The sequence below is a fragment of the Dipodomys spectabilis genome, unplaced genomic scaffold, assembly GCF_019054845.1.
Source record: "Dipodomys spectabilis isolate Male_0828 unplaced genomic scaffold, ASM1905484v1 ptg000228l, whole genome shotgun sequence".
NCBI classification, from domain to species: domain Eukaryota; kingdom Metazoa; phylum Chordata; class Mammalia; order Rodentia; family Heteromyidae; genus Dipodomys; species Dipodomys spectabilis.
Window position 1 is genome coordinate 10,207,738 of NW_024870905.1, and position 18,107 is coordinate 10,225,844.

The following is an 18,107-nucleotide window of genomic DNA, read 5'->3' on the forward strand; positions in this document are numbered from 1 at the left end:
ATCCCATTTCTGTAATTGCAAACATTCCAAATGATACAGTTTGAATCTTGCCGTGCGTTGTTTTGATTTTTTTTTTTTTTGGTCCTTAAAATTACAGCTGAAATGTTTTCTCATGACTAAAGAACTCTTGACGGCTGCATGACGCTCTGGTCTTCCAGAATGTTGAGCATCCTCCACGCAGCCAGCTTCTGTTACAGGCTTTTAGAGTCCTTCCAGAAATAAGTATCCCCAGCCAGGCACCGGTGGCTCATGCCTGTCATCTTAGCTACTCAGGAAGCTGAGAGCTGAGGATCATGGTTCGAAACGAGCCTTAGGAATATCCGAAAGACTCTTATCGCCAATGAACCAGAAAAAAAAAAAACTGGAAGTGGAGGTGTGGCTCAAGTGGCAGAGCACCAGCCTTGAGTGTAAAAGGGACAGGCCCTGAGTTCAAGCCCCAGTATTTGAGACAAACAAGGAAAGGGAAGGGAGGGAGGGCCGATGGTTCCTCACCAGGGCCAGGGGCGGAGCTCAGACCCGGGCAGCTGCTGGGCTGAGGCCTGGGGCCATCTCACTTCATCTCACCCCTCCTCGCAGCGGATCTGTTCGACATCCTGCTGCCCATGCTGAACATCTATCAGGAGTTCGTGCGTAACCACCAGTACAGCTTGCAGATCCTGGCGCACTGCAAGCAGAACCGCGACTTTGACAAGCTGCTGAAGCAGTACGAGGCCAAGCCCGACTGCGAGGAGAGGACACTGGAGACCTTCCTCACCTACCCCATGTTCCAGGTGACCGCTGGGTGGGCCTGGGGGCGTGGCTTGAGCTTCTGGGACTCTGGTGGGCGTGGTTTGTGTTCCTGAGCGTGGCCTCTGGGGTACTTGAAGGAATTCCTGGAGACTCCATCAGGGATCCCTTTTCCCTCCAGATCCCAATGCTCCAGGCCAAACCATAGCCTGCCCTCCTCTGGGGCCTGACTTCATGCCTTCATGGGCTTCTCTGTCTCTCCTCTGCTCCCATCCCTCTGTCCCTGTCTGTCCCTCCCTGTCCCCTGCCGCCCACAGATCCCCAGGTACATTCTCACTCTCCACGAACTTCTGGCCCACACGCCCCACGAACACGTGGAACGAAACAGCCTTGACTATGCCAAGTCGAAATTGGAGGAGCTGTCCAGGTGAGCCCTGTCCGCAGTGCACCTTCGCAGGGCCAGAGGGCTGTAGGTACCCCAGAGATACAGGGGTGAGGGAGGGCAGAGTCCCGCCATGTCCCAAGGGTGGGGCTCTGTCCCAGGCACCCATGACACTCAGCCCCTCTCCTGAGACAGGGCACTGCCAGGGACTGACGTGCGCTCTGCCCAGATCCTGGTTCTCTGAGAACTGGTGTCTGGAGTTGAGGGTCAGGGAAGTCCTGTCATGCCCAGCTTGGAGATGGCATTTAAAGTCTCACCACTACTGCTGGATGCTGGACATGGCAGCTCACGCCTGTAATCCCAGCTACTCAGGAGGCTGAGATCTGAGGATCAAGGTTCAAAACCAGCCTGGGCAGGAAAGTTGATGAGACTCTTACCTCTAATTAATTGCCAAAAAGTGGGAAGAGGAGCTGTGGGAAGAGAGCAGTGTTAGAGCAAAAAGCTGCCTTGAGCAAAAAGCTGAGAGACAGTGCCCAGGCTCTGAGTTCAAGCCCCAGGACCAGCACAAAAAAAGGAAAGAAAGAAGAAACCCAATTCAGATGCCCCTCTTCTGGCAGAACCAGATAACTGGTCACAGCCATGAACCAAAGGGCCACCACTCTTATCCCAGCACCCAGTGTCCCACTGAGGGGGAAACTAAGGATCAGAGGAGCCTGTGTCATTTTGTTTCACTGCCACTCTGGTCAAATTCATCACAGATCCTGCTCAAGCCACGCCCCCTCTCATTTAAACCAGAAAATGTCAGGGAGTACTTTTTAAGTTCACCAGGCTCTTGGTAGCACTCATGGCCCCATTGCAGCCATCAGTAAGCAAAAACTTTGTGCAGTTCTTGGAGTAGACTTGGCATTTGTACGAACTCCTCCTCCTCCCCTCACCCCCAAGTTGCTCACTGCTTTCCTAGGACCCTGGAAACCCTCCAAAGACAAATTGGGCAGCCAAAACCCTGTGCCCCAAACCATGCTATTTTTGACGTGCAGTTTAATGCCACCATCTCCTGGAAAGATGAGGTATTACAGGGACAAATTGAGTCAAATTGCATTATTTGGATCCCTTCCCACAAGTTGGCTGAGAGCAGTCTTCCCCTGAGCCATCGCCAAGGCACTCACCACACTGGACAGATAATCCATATAAAGATTGAGATGGGGAGGAGAGTGCAAAGGCCCTGAGGCAGGAAAATGAACCTTATTCTATGGGCAGGAATAAGGTCAGTCGAAGAATGAGGGAGAGGCAAATAAAGACTCCCACCTTCCTCCAGAAGCTAGAGCTGGACCTGCTGTCTGTTCCTCGGGGTTCAGAATTGGAAATCTGATAGGCCTGCTTCTCGGCAGCCACCTTCTGTTCCCTTTTTTCTGGGCTTAAGGAAGAAAAAGTCAGGTGGCACATGGGAATTGGCTAGCACAGAGTAAGCACTTAGCAGGTGCGCACCCACCTGAGAATTCTGGGTGGGGCCCACCGCTCTGCTTCCTGTCCTGCAGGATCATGCACGATGAGGTCAGTGAGACAGAGAACATCCGGAAGAACCTGGCTATCGAGCGCATGATCATCGAGGGCTGTGAGATCCTCCTGGACACCAGTCAGACCTTCGTGAGACAAGGTGCGTGGAGCGTGCCCGCGCCCCACACAGCCTGCCCCGCCCGGAGCAGCTTGGCCGGCATGTGCCAGACCTGCTGCAGCATTTGCCCAGGCTGCAGGCAGCACAATGGCTGTTGTGCCCGCAGGATTTCCCCGGGGCTGACGGCGGGCCCCGCAGCTTCCTGTGACTGCAGCCTTTGCCCGGGCTATAGGTGGGCACCATGGCTGTCATACTGTCAGGATGTGTCTTTACACAGAGGTTTGGGTCAGGTTGATTTTCACTGTTCTTTTCAGAGGGAAACATCATGCTTCATGGCCCAAACCTCATAGCTTCCATGGACCTCTTGTAAACACAGCCACGGCGCCTTGGGGAAAGAAGTAGGCCCTGAGAGATGAGGGCACAGGCTGAGGAGCATGTCTGACTCCTTCCTCTGCCCATTACTCACCCTTCTCTGGGGCTTGGGAAGGTCAGAGTCTCTTGGTTCTCCTCACCTCCAGGCCTAGCTCACCTTGGGGTCGGGGATCTGAGAGTTGAAGTGGGACTCCACCCCTCCCCCCGCCTGTCTCAGATGTGACCTCTTTCTCAAAATGCACTCCCCCACTACCCAAAGTGAAAACTGACCAAGGCCTGTGCAGGGTCTGGGTCCTAGAAGCTGGTGCCCAGCATTCATAGATGACCCCCAGCCTTCTTCAGATCCCTGGAGATACTCCAGCCAAGAGCCAACCTTGCCCATCTTCTGACTGCTGTAAACTGCACCAGATTCTTTTTTGGGGGGGGAGGGAGGGTCCGGTCGTGGGGCCTGAACTCTGGGCCTGGGCGCTGTCCCTCAGCTCTTCAGCTCAAGGCTAGCACTCTACCACTTGAGCCACAGCACCACTTCCGGCTTTTTTCTTTTTGCTTATGTGGTGCTGAGGAATCGAACCCAGGGCCTCAGGCATGCAAGGCAAGCGCTCTACCACTGAGCCACCTTCCCAGCCCATACACCAGATTCTTGTGTGTGTGTGTGTGTGTGTGTGTGTGTGCGTGTGTCTATGCATACATGCACTGATGCTTGAACTCAGGGTCTGGGCACTCTCATTCCTCCAAGGCTGATACTCTACCATTTGAGCCACAGCTCCATGTAGGGTTTTTTGCAGATTAGAGATCAGAGTCTCACGTGCCTCCTCGGCCTCTGGAGTAGCTAGAATTACAGGACAAGATGCTTTCCATGCAAGGATTGTCCAGAGTGAGACAGTAGATGGGCTCCATGCTAGCTACCCGCTTTCCTCAGTGTGGCTTCCCCGTGCCCCTTCCTGAGGACACCGGCCAAGTCTAGCTCCACAGCCAGCTGTGTTATTTAGTGGTGATGTCTGCTACGGAGGCAGGCCGAGGATGGGCTCTGCATGCAGCCAGGTCTGTGACTGACAGATGCTAGCTCCTGTGACTACATGTATCTTGCTGGTCCCTCCGTGCTGTCCAGCCTCTGCCACCCCAGACCCCAGCCTAGCCTTCATTCTTTCATTCTCACACAACAGGGGGGGGGGGGAAGGGCAGGTCCTCAGGGTCCATTTGCTTTCAAGGGCTTGACCCCTGGCTGGGAGGAAAGGCCCAGCTCCACCTTCTGCCCTGAGGAGGATGGCAGGAGCTGGGCTGGTCTAGCGCTCTGCTGCTCCCTTCACCTCCATCTTCAGGCCAGGCCAGAGCCCCAGCATCATCCTGGGAGTGAGCCTCGGGGTCTCCTCTCCCGCAGGGTCCCTCATCCAGGTGCCCATGTCGGAAAAGGGCAAGATCACCAGGGGGCGCCTGGGGTCCCTGTCACTCAAGAAGGAGGGCGAGCGGCAGTGCTTCCTCTTCTCCAAACATCTCATCATCTGCACCAGAGGCTCCGGAGGGAAGCTCCACCTGACCAAGGTAGGGGGAGGGGAGGGAAGGGTCACACAGGCTCCACCCTGGGGGGGCGATGGGCAGGGGTGTCGGCACACACACACACACACCCTGCTTTAACCGCACAGACTATGAGCTGGACACTGGCGGCTCATGCCTGTCATCCAAGCTGAGGCTAGAGATCGGAGGATCCTCCTTCAGGGCAGAAAAGCCTGAGACTCTTTTATCTCCAATTCACCAGCAAAGAGCCAGAAGTGGAGCTGTGGCTCAAATGGGAGAGCACTAGCCTTGAGAAAGAAAAAAAAAACCATTAGGGATAGCACTCAGGCCCTGAGTTCCAGCCTCGAGACTGGCACGTTCACACCACGCGTGCAAGTGTACACACACGGACACATATGTGCCTGGGAAAGACCTCCCAACCCCCATCCAGTGATGGGCTGCTCTTTTTCAGAATGGAGTCATATCCCTCATTGACTGCACCTTGCTGGAAGACGCAGAGGGCACAGACGAGGAAGGTCAGTGTGGAACACCTGCACACCCACACCCACACACACACACACTCAGACACACTCCCTCGGAAGTCAGCTCAGCATTGGCTGCGCCTGTGTGTGTGCGCTCAAGTGTGTGCACGTGTGTGTGTGTGTGTGTGTGTGTGTGTGTATGTTGGTACTGGGGCTTGAACTCAGGGCCTGGAAACTGTCTCTTAGCTCTTTTACTCAAGGCTGGCATCCTACCACTTGAGTCACAGCTCCACTTCAGCTTTTTGGTGGTTCATTGGAGATAAGAGTCTCAAGGACTTTTCCTCTGGGAGCTGGCTTTGAACCTTGATCCTCAGATCTCAGCTTCCTAAGTAGCTAGGATTACAGGAGAGAGCCATCGGCTCCAGCTCTGAGTCTCTCCGTTTGTGGGTCACACAGCAGTGAGTTGAGAAACAGCCAAGAGCTGGAGTCGACAGTTCACACCACTCAAGTGCACCCTTGTTGAATGCAGACTTGTTAAAAGAACCTTTAAAACTCAGGCCGTGTTTTCTCCAATAAACAGCTTATGAGGGTTTAGAGCTAGCACACTAGAGACCCTGTCTTTGATTTTCAATTCAAGGAGTAGTAAAAATCCCTATGATTTACTTTTGCATTGGCGTGTTCCAGCCCAGCCCATAAAAGTTTAAGACACGGAAGTTCCTTGCCAGTCTGGGCACCACCTTGGGTGCAGGCCTAGAGTGTGCCCTGTGCTAGAGGATGTCAGCTAAGTCCTACATCAAAATCTCAGTTCCACTGGGTGGTGGCTCACAGCTGTCATCCCAGCTACTCGGGAGGCTGAGATCTGAAGATTGTGGCTTAAAGCCAGCCTGGGCAGGAAAGTCCATGAGACTTATCCCCAGTGAACCAACAGAAGGTCCAGATTTGCTGCTCAAGTGGTAGAGCACTAGCCTTGAGTCAAAACACTTAGGGAGAGCCCCCTGACCCTGAGTTCAGGCCCCAGGACCAGCACAAAGGAAAATAAAGTCTTCCAATCCCCTAAGCTCCCACACTCACTCCGCTAACTTCGTGCTTTGCCACTGGAAGCCAAAGGATCCGGCCAGGACATTGAGCACTTGGATTTTAAGATCGGGGTGGAGCCAAAGGAATCCCCGCCCTTCACCGTCATCCTGGTGGCTTCTTCCAGACAAGAGAAGGCAGCATGGACAAGTGACATCAGCCAGGTGAGCAGTGTCACTATTTCTTCAAGTACCTGAGGGTGAGGGAGATGACAGAAAGATGACTAGGTATGCCACTCTGCTAGAAGAGACTTCCAGGCCCACAATACCAACCCAGGCCTAGCTCAACCATCTAACTGCAAAGTCCTGTGGGTCAGCTTCAGCGTACAGTCTGAGAAACCAAGCACTGGAGGCTCACACCTATGATCCTAGCTACTCGGGAGGCTGAGGATCACAGTTCCAAACCCGACTAGACAGGAAAGTGCACAGTGAGAGTCTATCCCCAATGAAACGCCAGAAAACCAGAAATGGTGCTGTGGCTCAAAGTGGTAGAGTGCTGGCCTTGAGCAAAAGCACCCAGGGACAGCACCCAGGTTCAATCTCCATGACCAAAATATCTCAGTACAAGCCCCAGGATATTGGAATACACACAGAAAAGTCTTGAGCACTACCTGCCATGGCTGTTAGATGAGACAGAAAGCTAGGAGAGAGAATGGCATGGCGCAGCTCTCCAGGGTCAAGAATGGTGTCTGACATCTTGGGAGCAGGGGGTGGAGGGGTGCCCGCTACCCACATTGGAGAGCGGCTCCTGGAAGGGCAGGCTTCCCTGGAATGGCCAAGAGGTCAGCAGACTGCAAGGGCTTCTGGGCACCAGAAGTACAAGGAGCAGGGTGTGTCTGGGAAGGGGTCATCCCTGGTCAGGAGACCGCAAGGGCTTGTGGGTACTGGAAGTGTGAGGAGCAAGATGCTGCCTGGGAAAGGGTCATAGAGCTGATGGCAGAAGAAGACTTGGGAGGAACGGGGCTGGGGATGGAACGGCTCCTCCTCCCTACTGCTCAGGGCTGGGGGAGGTCTGTCCCCATGGAACTTAGAGCACTGGTCCACTGCCCCAAAACCCCCTTGCTTGCCAGCTCCTTCCTCAGCTTTGCACCCCACTTAACAGGCTTCCCTGCCCGCCCACCTGCCCTCCTGCTTGCCTTCCAGCCTGCCTGCCTCATCCCAAGGCCTGGAAAAGCAAGGAGGGATCAGGCTCTGGGTGTGTGTGTCTGTGTCTGTGTCTGTGTCTGTGTCTGTCTGTCTGTCTACTAGGGCTTGCACTGAGATTTTTCGCTTGAAGCTAGTGCTCTACCACTAGAGGCACACCTCCACTTCTAGCTCTTTGATGGGTAGTTGGAGATACACATCTCAGATTTTTCTGCCCAAGCTGGCTTCAAACTATAATCCTCAGATCTCAGCCTCCTGAGTAGCTAGGATTACAGGCGCAAGCCACGGGTACCCCACTGTTCTGGCTCACTCTCCCAAGTGGGAAGCTGAGAGTCAGGAAGATCAGGTTGGCCACTCAGGGGGGACTGGGCACCTGGCCAGAGCCCCAGGGGCACCCCGAGTTGACTTTACCCTGGTCCACCGGATGACACCATTGAAGCCTAAGGATCCTGTCATTCATCAGAGCCTGAGTCCCAGAACGTGGGCCTGGGTCCCAGAACGTGGGCCTGGGTCCCAGAACGGACCCAGAGCTGTGACCCTGGCCCCTCTCCTTTCCAGTGTGTGGACAACATCCGATGTAATGGGCTCATGATGAATGCATTTGAAGAAAACTCCAAGGTCACCGTCCCACAGATGATCAAGTAAGTCCTTCTCCTGTCCTGAGCTCGCTGCGTGTGGCGCCTAAGTGTTACCGGCAGATGACGAGTGCCTGGGGCTCAGAGGACACTGGGTCTCACTTGGGCGGGTTGAGATGTTTACTTTCTAACATGCTTGTTTTGAGTTCATGTGTGTTTGGATTAATTAATTATCTTCGTTACAGTTTGTTTCGTACCTGTGGATTCTTTTCTGACAGTAATAGGAGCCTGAGTTGGTGGCTCACACCTGTAATCCTAGCTACTGAGGAGGCTGAGATCTGAGGATTGCTGTTTGAAGCCACCCCAGGCATCAAAGTCCATGAGACTCTCATCTCCAATTAACCACCAGAAAACCAGAAATGGTGCTATGGCTCAAAGTGGTAGAGTGCTAGCCTTGCACAAAAGAATTCAGGGACAGCGCCCAGGCCCTGAGTTCAAGCCCCAGGACCAGTTAAAAAAAAAAAAAAGTGGTACCTAAACACAATGAAATTTTACACAGCCATTAGAAAGAGTACTGTTTGCAGGGAAATGGATGGACCTAGAACAAATCACGTTAAGTTTGGTAAGTCAAGTTCAGAGACACAAAAGGTGCATGTATTCTCTCATTTGCAGAAGCTAGATCTAAACACAATAGGACATGATAAATTATATAGTATTCTAGGCATTAACACACAGTGAAACCAAAGGAGAACATTCTTAGGGGAGAAACAAAGGCACAATGCCTATGTGTTTCTGATCATATAAAATAATATCTATTGAAATTTAAAAAAAAAATTGGCTGGGAATGTGGCTTGGTGGTAGAGTGCTTGCCTAGCATGCAAGAAGCCCTGGTATTGGCAGAAAAATACTGTAGGCCCGTGCTGCTGGCTCACACCTGTAATCCTAGCTACGCAGGAGGCTGAGATCCGAGGGTCGCAGTTCAAAGCCAGCCCAGGCAGGAAAGTCCATGAGACTCTTATCTCCAATAAACCACCAGAAAACCAAAAGTGGTATTGTAGATCAAGTGGTAGAGCGCTTGCCTTGAGCTGAAGAGCTGAGGGACAGCGCCCAGGCCCAGAGTTCAAGCCCCATGACCAACCAAAAAAAAAAAAAAAGCTGCAGGTTTGACCCCAGCAGGAAGAGGTAGGCTTGGAGTCATGGCCCTCCTCCCAACCCAGCTCTGCGCATGCCCACCCACCAACAAACCTTCCTGAGCCAGGATTCTTACTCTGCCAGGGTGAGATCATCCTGCCTTCTTGTCTTCCAGATCCTGGTTCAGCATTCAAACAAAAACCATATCCTAATTGCTCAGGAGGCTGTGATATGACAATCCTGGTTCAAAACCAGCCTAAGGCAGGAAAGTCCCTTAGACTCTATCTCCAGCTAGCTAGCCAGCATAAACCCAGAAGTGAAGCTGTGGCTCCAGTGGTAGGAAGCCAGTTTTGAGTGAAAAAGCTCAGAGATAGTGCCCAGGCCCTGAGTTCAAATCCCAGGACTGCACCAAAAATAAAATAATCCAGAAGGAAAGATGAGATGAAGTGCAAGAACCAACAGCTTGCGAGACCTGGTAGACAGAAAGTACGTTACAGCAGCTGCATGCGGAAGAGGAAAAAGGACAGAAAGACCAGAGGGAAGCTAAATATTCATGACACAATTAGTATCTGTGAGGTATTGGGCTCATTGAATATTCATGGGGTGGGTAGACATGTAGGACACTGAATATTCATGAGGTCTCTCACCCTGCCAGCCAGCCATTGGTGGCTCCTGTGTTGGTCTCCCAAGAGACCATCTAACCCAGGAGAAGCAAGTTTTGGCAAAAACTACAAGTTAGGCTGGCGGATGGGCCAGTGTGGCTGGGCAGGTGCACCCTGCACCTGGGAATGCATCAGCCACACACCCCCCAGATGTGATCTAGCTTCTGTGCTGGGTCTTTGATGTTCACTCCATCAACAAGCATGGGGGAGGGGGGCTGCAGGAAGAGCGAGCCACCTCCCCCACCACCCAACCTTCACAGTGCACTCACTAAGAGTCTGTGTGAGCATCTGTACTGGGTCCGCGAGCCTTGCTGTACCCAGGCCATGGGGACAGTCAGTCTGGTGACATTTCAAACCAGTCCCCTCTAAGCCACAGCCCCACGGAACTATTTATCACTCCTGCCCCTGAGCCTGAGTCCCTCTTCCCAGAATGCCCTGCCCAACCAGGCTGGCTTTAAACCACGATCCTCAGATCTCAGCCTCCTGAGTAGCTGGGATGACAGGCGTGAGCCACTGGCGCCCAACTTCTTCTTTTTTTAATAGCACAATTGGAATTTCTCAAAAGTAAGTGATTTGTGAGCTGGGTGGTGAGAAACAGGGCTGGCGAGATGGGCGGGGGTGGCAAGGCGGTGGGTTTCCTGGGGTGACACGGGGGTGTTGGGTTCCCCCTGGCTTCCTACTCTGGCTGGAGAAGGGTGCAGGGCCTGAACCTGGGGAGCCGGGGAGCCCGCGCTTCCCTGGCTGTGTTCCCGTCAGCCTCCACTTGTCCCGCACAGCCCCAGCTTCAGCTCTCCTGCCTTGTCACCAGACTGTGACATCAGCGCGTCCGATTGGGGGAGGGAGGGACTGTAACTAGAGGTGTTGTGTCCCCAAGTCCCAAGTGCGCTGTGCCCTCCTGCCCTGGCTCTGCAGCCCTGTCACCAGCATCCCTCAGCGCCCAGGTGTCCCTCCAGGCTTGTGGACTCGGGGCACACATCCTAGGTAAGCTCCTTTCCCAAGCCAGTGGTCCCCACAGATGCCAGCAAGGCAGGGTGCCACCCAGAAATTTCACCAAGAATGGCTGGGGGAGCATGAAAGCCCAATTTACCATCAGAAGATATTTCCGTCAGAAGACACAAGAAGGAAAAGGCAGAGATCTCCAAGCCAGAGGCCTGGCAGACATTACTAAATGAATCCCCATAGTAACCGGCCTGGCTCCTAATCAATCGATCTCATCAATCTCTGCAGCTGGATCTGGAAATAACCAGAGATAACACACACACACACACACACACACACACACACACACACACACACACACACACACACACACACACACACACACACAGAGCTACTGGCATTCCACCCAAGTTACGAATCTCCTATTTTATACACAGGGAAGTTGAAGTTGAGAATAAGTTCATAGAATTTTGGGGTGATCAGAGGCTCAGCAGCCAACAGTGATTTGAGGTTTGGAACAGAGAAGAGGGAAATTGGAAGAAGAGAAGCAGAATACAGTAGCTCATACCTGTAGTCCTACCTGCTCAAGAGGCTGAGATCCAAGGTTCAAAGTTCTAAGCCAGCCTGAGCAGATAAATCCATGCTGATTTATCTCCAGGTAACTAACAAAATGCCAGAAATGGAGGTGTGGCTCAAATGGTAGAGCACCAGCCTTGAGGGAAGAAGCCAAATGAGAGCTTGAGACCCTGAGTTCAAGCCCCAGTCTCAGCACAAAAAAAAAAAAAAAAATAGTGGGAGGGAGAAAAGGAGAAAGAGAAAGAAGAGGCAGGTTGGGAGGGAAGCGTTTTCCCATTTTCTCTACCTCTCCGGTGACAGAAGGGGCCTCCAGAGAAGGTGTTAGAATTAAATGTTGGCCAGAGGGTTCTGTGCAGCAGGGGATGCAGGCAGGTCAGGGTGCCTTGGGGTCTGTGATGGGTGGATTCCCTCCCTCTAGACAAGCAAGCCACGCAGAAGCAGGCTGTGAGGGGCAGGGGCAGTCAGCGTGGGGACTGCCCAGCAAAGCCCTTGCACAATTCAGCCCTGCAGACCCTCTCTATCTGCAGGTGCTTTTCTGTCTGTCACTGCTGCTTTTCCAGAACCTCTCCCATTTGAGATCTGCAGCAGACCCTCTCTGCCCATTCTGTGTTGGTGCCATTTTCTCGCACTTTAATTGCTTCCCTCCTCCCAAGTTGTCGATAATATTCTAAGCTTTGTTCATGATAATGGAGTTTTTGTTTGCTTGTTTGTTTTCATACCAGGACTTGAACTCAGGGCCTGGGAACTATCCCTGAGCTTTTTTTTTTTTTTTTTGGTCCGGTCATGGGGCCTGAACTCTGGGTCTGGGCACTGTCCCTCAGCTCTTCAACTCAAGGCTAGCGCTCTACCACTTGAGCCACAGCACCACTTCTGGCTTTTTTTCTTTTTGCTTATGTGGTGCTGAGGAATCGAACCCAGGGCCTCAGGCATGCAAGGCAAGCGCTCTACCACTGAGCCACCTTCCCAGCCCTAGCCCTGAGCTTTTGAGCTCAAGGCTAGTGTTCTACCATTTGAGCCACAGCTACACTTCCAGTTTTTTAAACCGCAGATCTCAACCTCCTGCATAGTCTACATTACAGGCATGAGCCACGGTGCCCAGCAAGTTTTCTTTTATCTTTTTCATATTTTTCTTACCATAAAAAGAAATCTTCGGGGCTGGGAAGGTGGCTCAGTGGTAGAGTGCTTGCCTTGCATGCCTGAGGCCCTGGGTTCAATTCCTCAGCACCACATAAGAAAAAAAAGCCGGAAGTGGCACTGTGGCTCAAGTGGTAGAGCACTAGCCTTGAGTTGAAGATCTGAGGGACAGCATCCAGGCCCAGAGTTCAGGCTCCACGACTGGACCCAAAAAAAAAAAGAAATCTTCATCTTGCTGCTCATTGAAGACACTGATACAGATTGAGTATTGGTTCATTAACATTTTAAATACCATGAATGTTTCCAAAGAAAGTTCTTTTTCTCTAGGGAGAATCCCGATTCTTGTGCATTCCAGTCAAGTGCTTTACTACTGAGCTACACTCCCCATCCCCGAAGGAAGCTCTTCAGCAGCACAGGAACCAAGGCTCTTGGCTCAGCTCCTTTTGGCTCCCATCTCCCGAGGGTGGAGGAGGAGCCGGTACACTGGAACTATGGCTCCTTTCCTACATCGCCTGTGCCCAGCACTGTGTTTAACCTTTAAACCCATTTCCTCCACTCTTGAGGTAGAGCTTGTGATCCCATTCCGCTGGAGAGGAGACTGAGGCCTGTAGAACAAGGAGCCAGAAGCAGCAAGAACTGCAGAGAACCCATTTACCCTGTATTCTTCCCAGTGCACCACAGAAACGGAACCTGTTGTCACCATGACAACCATGGTACCAAACCTGTTGTCACTCTGACAGCTGTGGGTGCTGAATCTGTCGTCACCATGGCAACCGCAGTTGCTAAACCTGTTGTCACCATGACAACTTTCCTGGTTGAGTTTCCCCTGTTGAGCTCATTCTAATCAAAATTTCAGATTTCCCTATCAATAACACGTATGTTCACTTATTTCTATATCCTTCAGTGACATCCCACCATAATAGAAAAGCTCTTCAGCAATTACCAGACATGTAGGATGGGGTCATTAGTGTATAAGGAATATAGCCCAAAAATAAAAATTTTTTAAAAAGGAAGGATCAGGTGCTGGTGGCTCACGCCTGTCATCCTAGCTGATGCAGAAGGCTGAGATCTGAAGATCGCAGTGCAGTGCCAGCCCAGGCAGGAAGGTCCATGAGACTCTTTATATCTCCAGTTAACCAGCAAAAAGCCAACCATGGAGCAGTGGCTAAAGTGATAGAGCTCCTTGAGTGTAAAAGCTGAGAGGCCCTGAGTTCAACCCCCAAGTTCAACCCCCTGCCCAACACACACGAAGTCTGACGAGATGGAAAAGACATAGACTATAACCAGCCACCATGGCATACAGACTCAAATTGCATATTGAACAACCGTGGCAAAACCAGCCGCCTCTGCCTTCAAAGAGCTTGGGAGCAAGAAGCCGCAGGGCAGGGGTGCACTCTGCACTGAGCGCTCCCCACACCACAGGACTCCACATGAGGGCTGGCCACTCACAGCCAAAAGCAGCAGTTTCATACTCAGAAAAAAAATTAGAAGCTAGGTATGGTGCTGCATGCCTGTAATCCCTACACTGCAAGAGGCTGAAGCAGCTCGGGTTACATAGTATGACTGTGCGGAAGAGAGACAGAGGGAGGGGGAAGGGAGGGAGGGAGGAAGGACAAGGAGAAGAGAATGGAAGGAGGGAGGAATAGACACAACACATTTCATTTGTCTGTTTACCAGCCGATAGACATTGGAGATCTTTCTGTTTCTTGTTTTTAGTCAGTGGTAGGGCTCGAACTCAAAGCCTGGGCAACTCTCTCTGAGCTTTAGTCACTCAAGGCTAGCATTCCACCACTTGAGTCACAGTGCCACTTCTGGTTTTCTGGTGGTTAAGTAGCAATAAGAGTCTCACAAAGGCTGGGAAGGTGGCTCAGTGGTAGAGTGCTTGCCTTGCATGCATGAGGCCCTGGGTTCGATTCCTCAGCACCACATAAGCAGAAAAAGTCAGAAATGGCGCTGTGGCTCAAGTGGTAGAGGGCTAGGCTTGAGCTGAAGAGCTGAGGGACAGCGCCCAGGCCCAGAGTTCAAGCCCCATGACTGACAAAAATAAAAATAAAAAGAGTTTCACAGATTTTTCTTCCTGAACTGGCTTTGAACCACAGTCCTCCAGATCTCAGCCACCTCAGTAGCTAGGACGACAGGCGTGAGCTGCCAGACAGTGTCACCCTTTGAAAGCCTCCTGTGCTGTCTTTGTAAGACCATCCTCGGCTGTCACTGGGACAGAAATGGCTCCGCCATGGCTCCCTGGCCAGGGAGAGAAAGCCTCAGATCTCCCTCCTTCCTCCTGGCTCAGGTCGGATGCCTCGTTGTATTGCGACGACGTGGACATTCGCTTCAGCAAGACCATGAACTCGTGCAAAGTCCTGCAGATTCGCTACGCCAGTGTGGAGCGGCTGCTGGAGCGGCTGACCGACCTCCGCTTCCTCAGCATCGACTTCCTCAACACCTTCCTGCACTCCTACCGCGTCTTCACCACGGCCGTGGTGGTGCTGGACAAGCTCATCACCATCTACAGGAAGCCCATCAGCGCCATCCCTGCCAGGTGGGCACTGATCAGATGGGGGGGGACCCTGCTGGAGGGAGGGGGGTTGGGGACTATGACTACATCCATACAATGTGTATTTGTCTCCCATGATCACTGTGAGCGTCAAGGATACATTATGGCTGGCCACGGTGGCTCACACCTGTCATCCTAGCTACTCAGGAAGCTGAGATCTAGAAGATCCAAGTTCAAGATCACCCTTGGCAGAAACTTAGTGAGACCCAATCTCAACCAACAAGCTGAGCATGGTGATTTATGTTTGTGATACCAGCTACTTAGGAGGCGATAGGTAGGAGTATAATCCAGGCCAGCCCAAAGAGAATGTGAGACCTTATCTCCAAACTGACTGAGGCAAGCCAGGCACTGGCGGCTCACACCTGTAATCACAGCTCTCCAGTGGCTGAGAAATGACATTGAGGTTTGAAACCAGCCTGGACAGGAAATCTCCAATTAACCAGCGAAACGCAGGAAATGGAGGAATAGCTCAAGTGCTAGAGCACCTAGCTAGCAAGCATGATACTCTGAGTTCAAACTCTGTATTGCAAAAACTAAAGTAACTCTGTATGGAGCTTGGGGCTCTCCCCGCCCCCAGCCCAGGCCGGCCAGGCTAGGCCGCTCCACCCCTCCCTGCTCTGGGGGGAGGAGTCTGGGGAGCACCCTTGCTCTTCTCCCCTTTCCTCTTTCCATCCCGCCTCCTCTGAGGAGCAGAGAACCCAGCCCCATCCTTCAGTGGAAGGAAGGGAAAGAGAAAAGCAAAGGGAAAGAGCAGGCTCCGGTCACTCACTCCTGTAATCCCAGCTTCTCAGTAGACTGAGATCTGAGGATCAGGGTTCAGAGCCATGAAAGTCTGTGAGATTCCCAGATCCAATTAACTACCAAAAAGCCAGACGTGGAGATGTGGTTCAAGTGGTAAAGCGCCAGCCTTGAGCAGAAAAAGCTAGGCCAGAGCTCAAGGCTCTGAATTCAAGCCCTAGCACACACTGCTTAGACACACTGCCTGGAGAGAAGGGAGCTCTTTGGGGCGCATTGGGCCCGGCAAAGGGCGGGCAGGCCACCCTGACCTTCCAGTCCGCTTTCCTGAAGTCTGCACGGTTGTGGCTCAGGGCTGCCTTAGACCAGCTGGTGCTCAGAGAGGCCAAGGTCCTTTTTTGTGTGCCAGTATTGGGACCTGAACCCTGGGCCCCACACTCACTTGGCTTTTATACTCAAAGCTGGTGCACTACCACGTGAGCCTCATCTTCACTTCCTGTATTTAGGTTGTTCGTTGGAGATAAGAGTCTCACAGTCTTTCCTGCCTGGAGCTGGCTTTGAATCTCAATTCTCCCATCTGAACCTGTCACATAGCTAGGATGGCAGGTGTGAGCCACCAACACCTGGCCTGAGACGCTTTCTGCAGGGCCCTGGTCTCGGGGCTGCCGGGCTCCCTTGCTCACCTCCCACCCCCACCCCCACACCAGATTTACATGTCAGGCCCCTCAAGTGACATGGTAAGACAGAACGCTGGGTTGGGAGTTGGAGGCGTTGGATGAGTCACTTCCTGTCTCTGAGCCTGCACTGCCCCTCAGGACAATTCTAAGGACAGAGAGTGTGTACAAAGATGAACTTAGCCCCCCCCTCCCCCCCCCCCTATAAGATGGAGGGACGTTTTGCAGATCCAGCCAGAGGGATGCAGGAAATAGAGCATCAGATAGCCCCCGCCCCCAGCCACAAAAGCCACACCTCCACCCAGACCACCCAGAGCAAGATACTGCATGTAGGCCAAGCACAGAGGCACACGCCTGTAATCCCAGCTACGCAGGAGCCTGAGATCTAAGGATCACCATTCAAAGCCAACTGGGGCAGAAAAAGCTCAAATGAAGCACCCAAAGAGCCGGGAATGGAGCTGTGTCTCAAGTGGTAGAGCACCAACCTTGAGCCAAAAAAAAAAAGCTCAGGGAAAGCTCTCAGGTCCTGAGTTCAAGTCTCAGTACTGGCATGAAAAGAAAAGGAAACTTTGCCCCCCCAGCTCTTGGAGCACATGGCTCCTGCTCTGATCATCAACCCCCCCCCATTTCTGAGATCAGAGGAATGAGGGGACCCCTGCTGTCCCTGCCCCCCCCAGCCTTGGCCCCGGGGCAGGAAGTGGCTCAGAGACACCCAGACTTCACACTGACCACGATGTGCTTGCCTCCCTCCAGGTCTCTGGAGCTGCTGTTTGCCAGCGGCCAAAACAACAAGCTGCTGTACGGCGAGCCCCCCAAGTCGCCCCGCGCCACCCGCAAGTTCTCCTCACCCCCGCCCCTGGCCATCAGCACCTCGTCGCCCAGCCGCCGCCGGCGAAAGCTGTCCCTCAACATCCCCATCATCACGGGCGGCAAGGCGCTGGACCTGGCCGCCCTCAGCTGCAGCTCCAACGGCTACACCAGCATGTACTCCGCCATGTCGCCCTTCGGCAAGGCCACGCTGGACACCAGCAAGCTCTACGTGGCCAGCAGCTTCGCCAACAAGATCCCAGACGAGGGCGACGCAGGCCCGGAGAAGCCGGAGGAGCCCTTGCCCTTCTGCAAGCAGAGTGCGTGCACACAGGGCCCGCCAGGCTGGGGCTCAGCCTTGGGGGCCTCTGGCTGGTTCTTGGGTCTTACAGACCGAAGGGGAGGACTGGGGGGGGACGAGGAGCGGGGCAGCCAGGTAGGGATGGCAGAGTAACGCCACCTGGAGCTGAGCGGCCTACTTCAGCTACATATCAGCTGTCATGCTAGCTGCTCCAGAGGCTGAGAGCTAAGGATCAAAGTTCAAACCCAAGCCCAGGCAGGAAAGTCTGTGAGGCTCTTTCTGTTGTTGTTGTGGTAGGTCATGGGCTTGAACTCTGGGCGAGCGCTCTACCACTTGAGACACAGCACCACTTACAGTTTTTTGGTGCTTTATTGGAGATAAGAGTCTCACGGACTTTCCTGCCCGGCCTGGCTTTGAGCTGCAATCCTCAGATCTCAGCCTCCTGAGTCGCTAGGATTACAGGCATGAGCCACAGGCACCCGGCTTTTTTTTTTTTTTTTTTTAATCAGTTGTGGGACTTGAACTCAGGGCCTGGGCCAATGTCCCTGTGCTTCTTCAATCAAGGCTAGCGCTCTACCATGTTAAATGAGCCACAGCGCCACTTCTGACTTTTTGCTGGTTCATTGGAGATGAGTCTCACAAACTTTCCTGCCTAGGCTGACTTCAAACCTCGATCCTCAGAACTTAACCTCAGTAGCTGGGATTAAAAGCATGAGCCACCAGCACCCAGCTTAGCTC

The 18,107-nt window shown here is 52.9% G+C and overlaps 1 protein-coding gene across 4 annotated transcripts in view; it reads left to right on the forward strand.

The window, feature by feature from the left end:
- Positions 1-18,107, forward strand: part of Rasgrf1 (Ras protein specific guanine nucleotide releasing factor 1) — an 88,876-nt gene that overhangs the window by 42,217 nt on the left and 28,552 nt on the right. For 3 of the 4 annotated variants that reach the window (XM_042697738.1, XM_042697735.1, XM_042697734.1), the window contains 9 exons: positions 577-770; positions 1,044-1,153; positions 2,644-2,762; positions 4,471-4,631; positions 5,056-5,119; positions 6,167-6,303; positions 7,840-7,922; positions 14,589-14,837; positions 17,015-17,388. In XM_042697738.1, coding sequence (XP_042553672.1) covers positions 577-770; positions 1,044-1,153; positions 2,644-2,762; positions 4,471-4,631; positions 5,056-5,119; positions 6,167-6,303; positions 7,840-7,922; positions 14,589-14,837; positions 17,015-17,388 — 1,491 coding nt within the window. The remainder of the gene's footprint in view (positions 1-576; positions 771-1,043; positions 1,154-2,643; positions 2,763-4,470; positions 4,632-5,055; positions 5,120-6,166; positions 6,304-7,839; positions 7,923-14,588; positions 14,838-17,014; positions 17,389-18,107) is intronic. The other variant, XM_042697737.1, reaches the window with a different exon arrangement.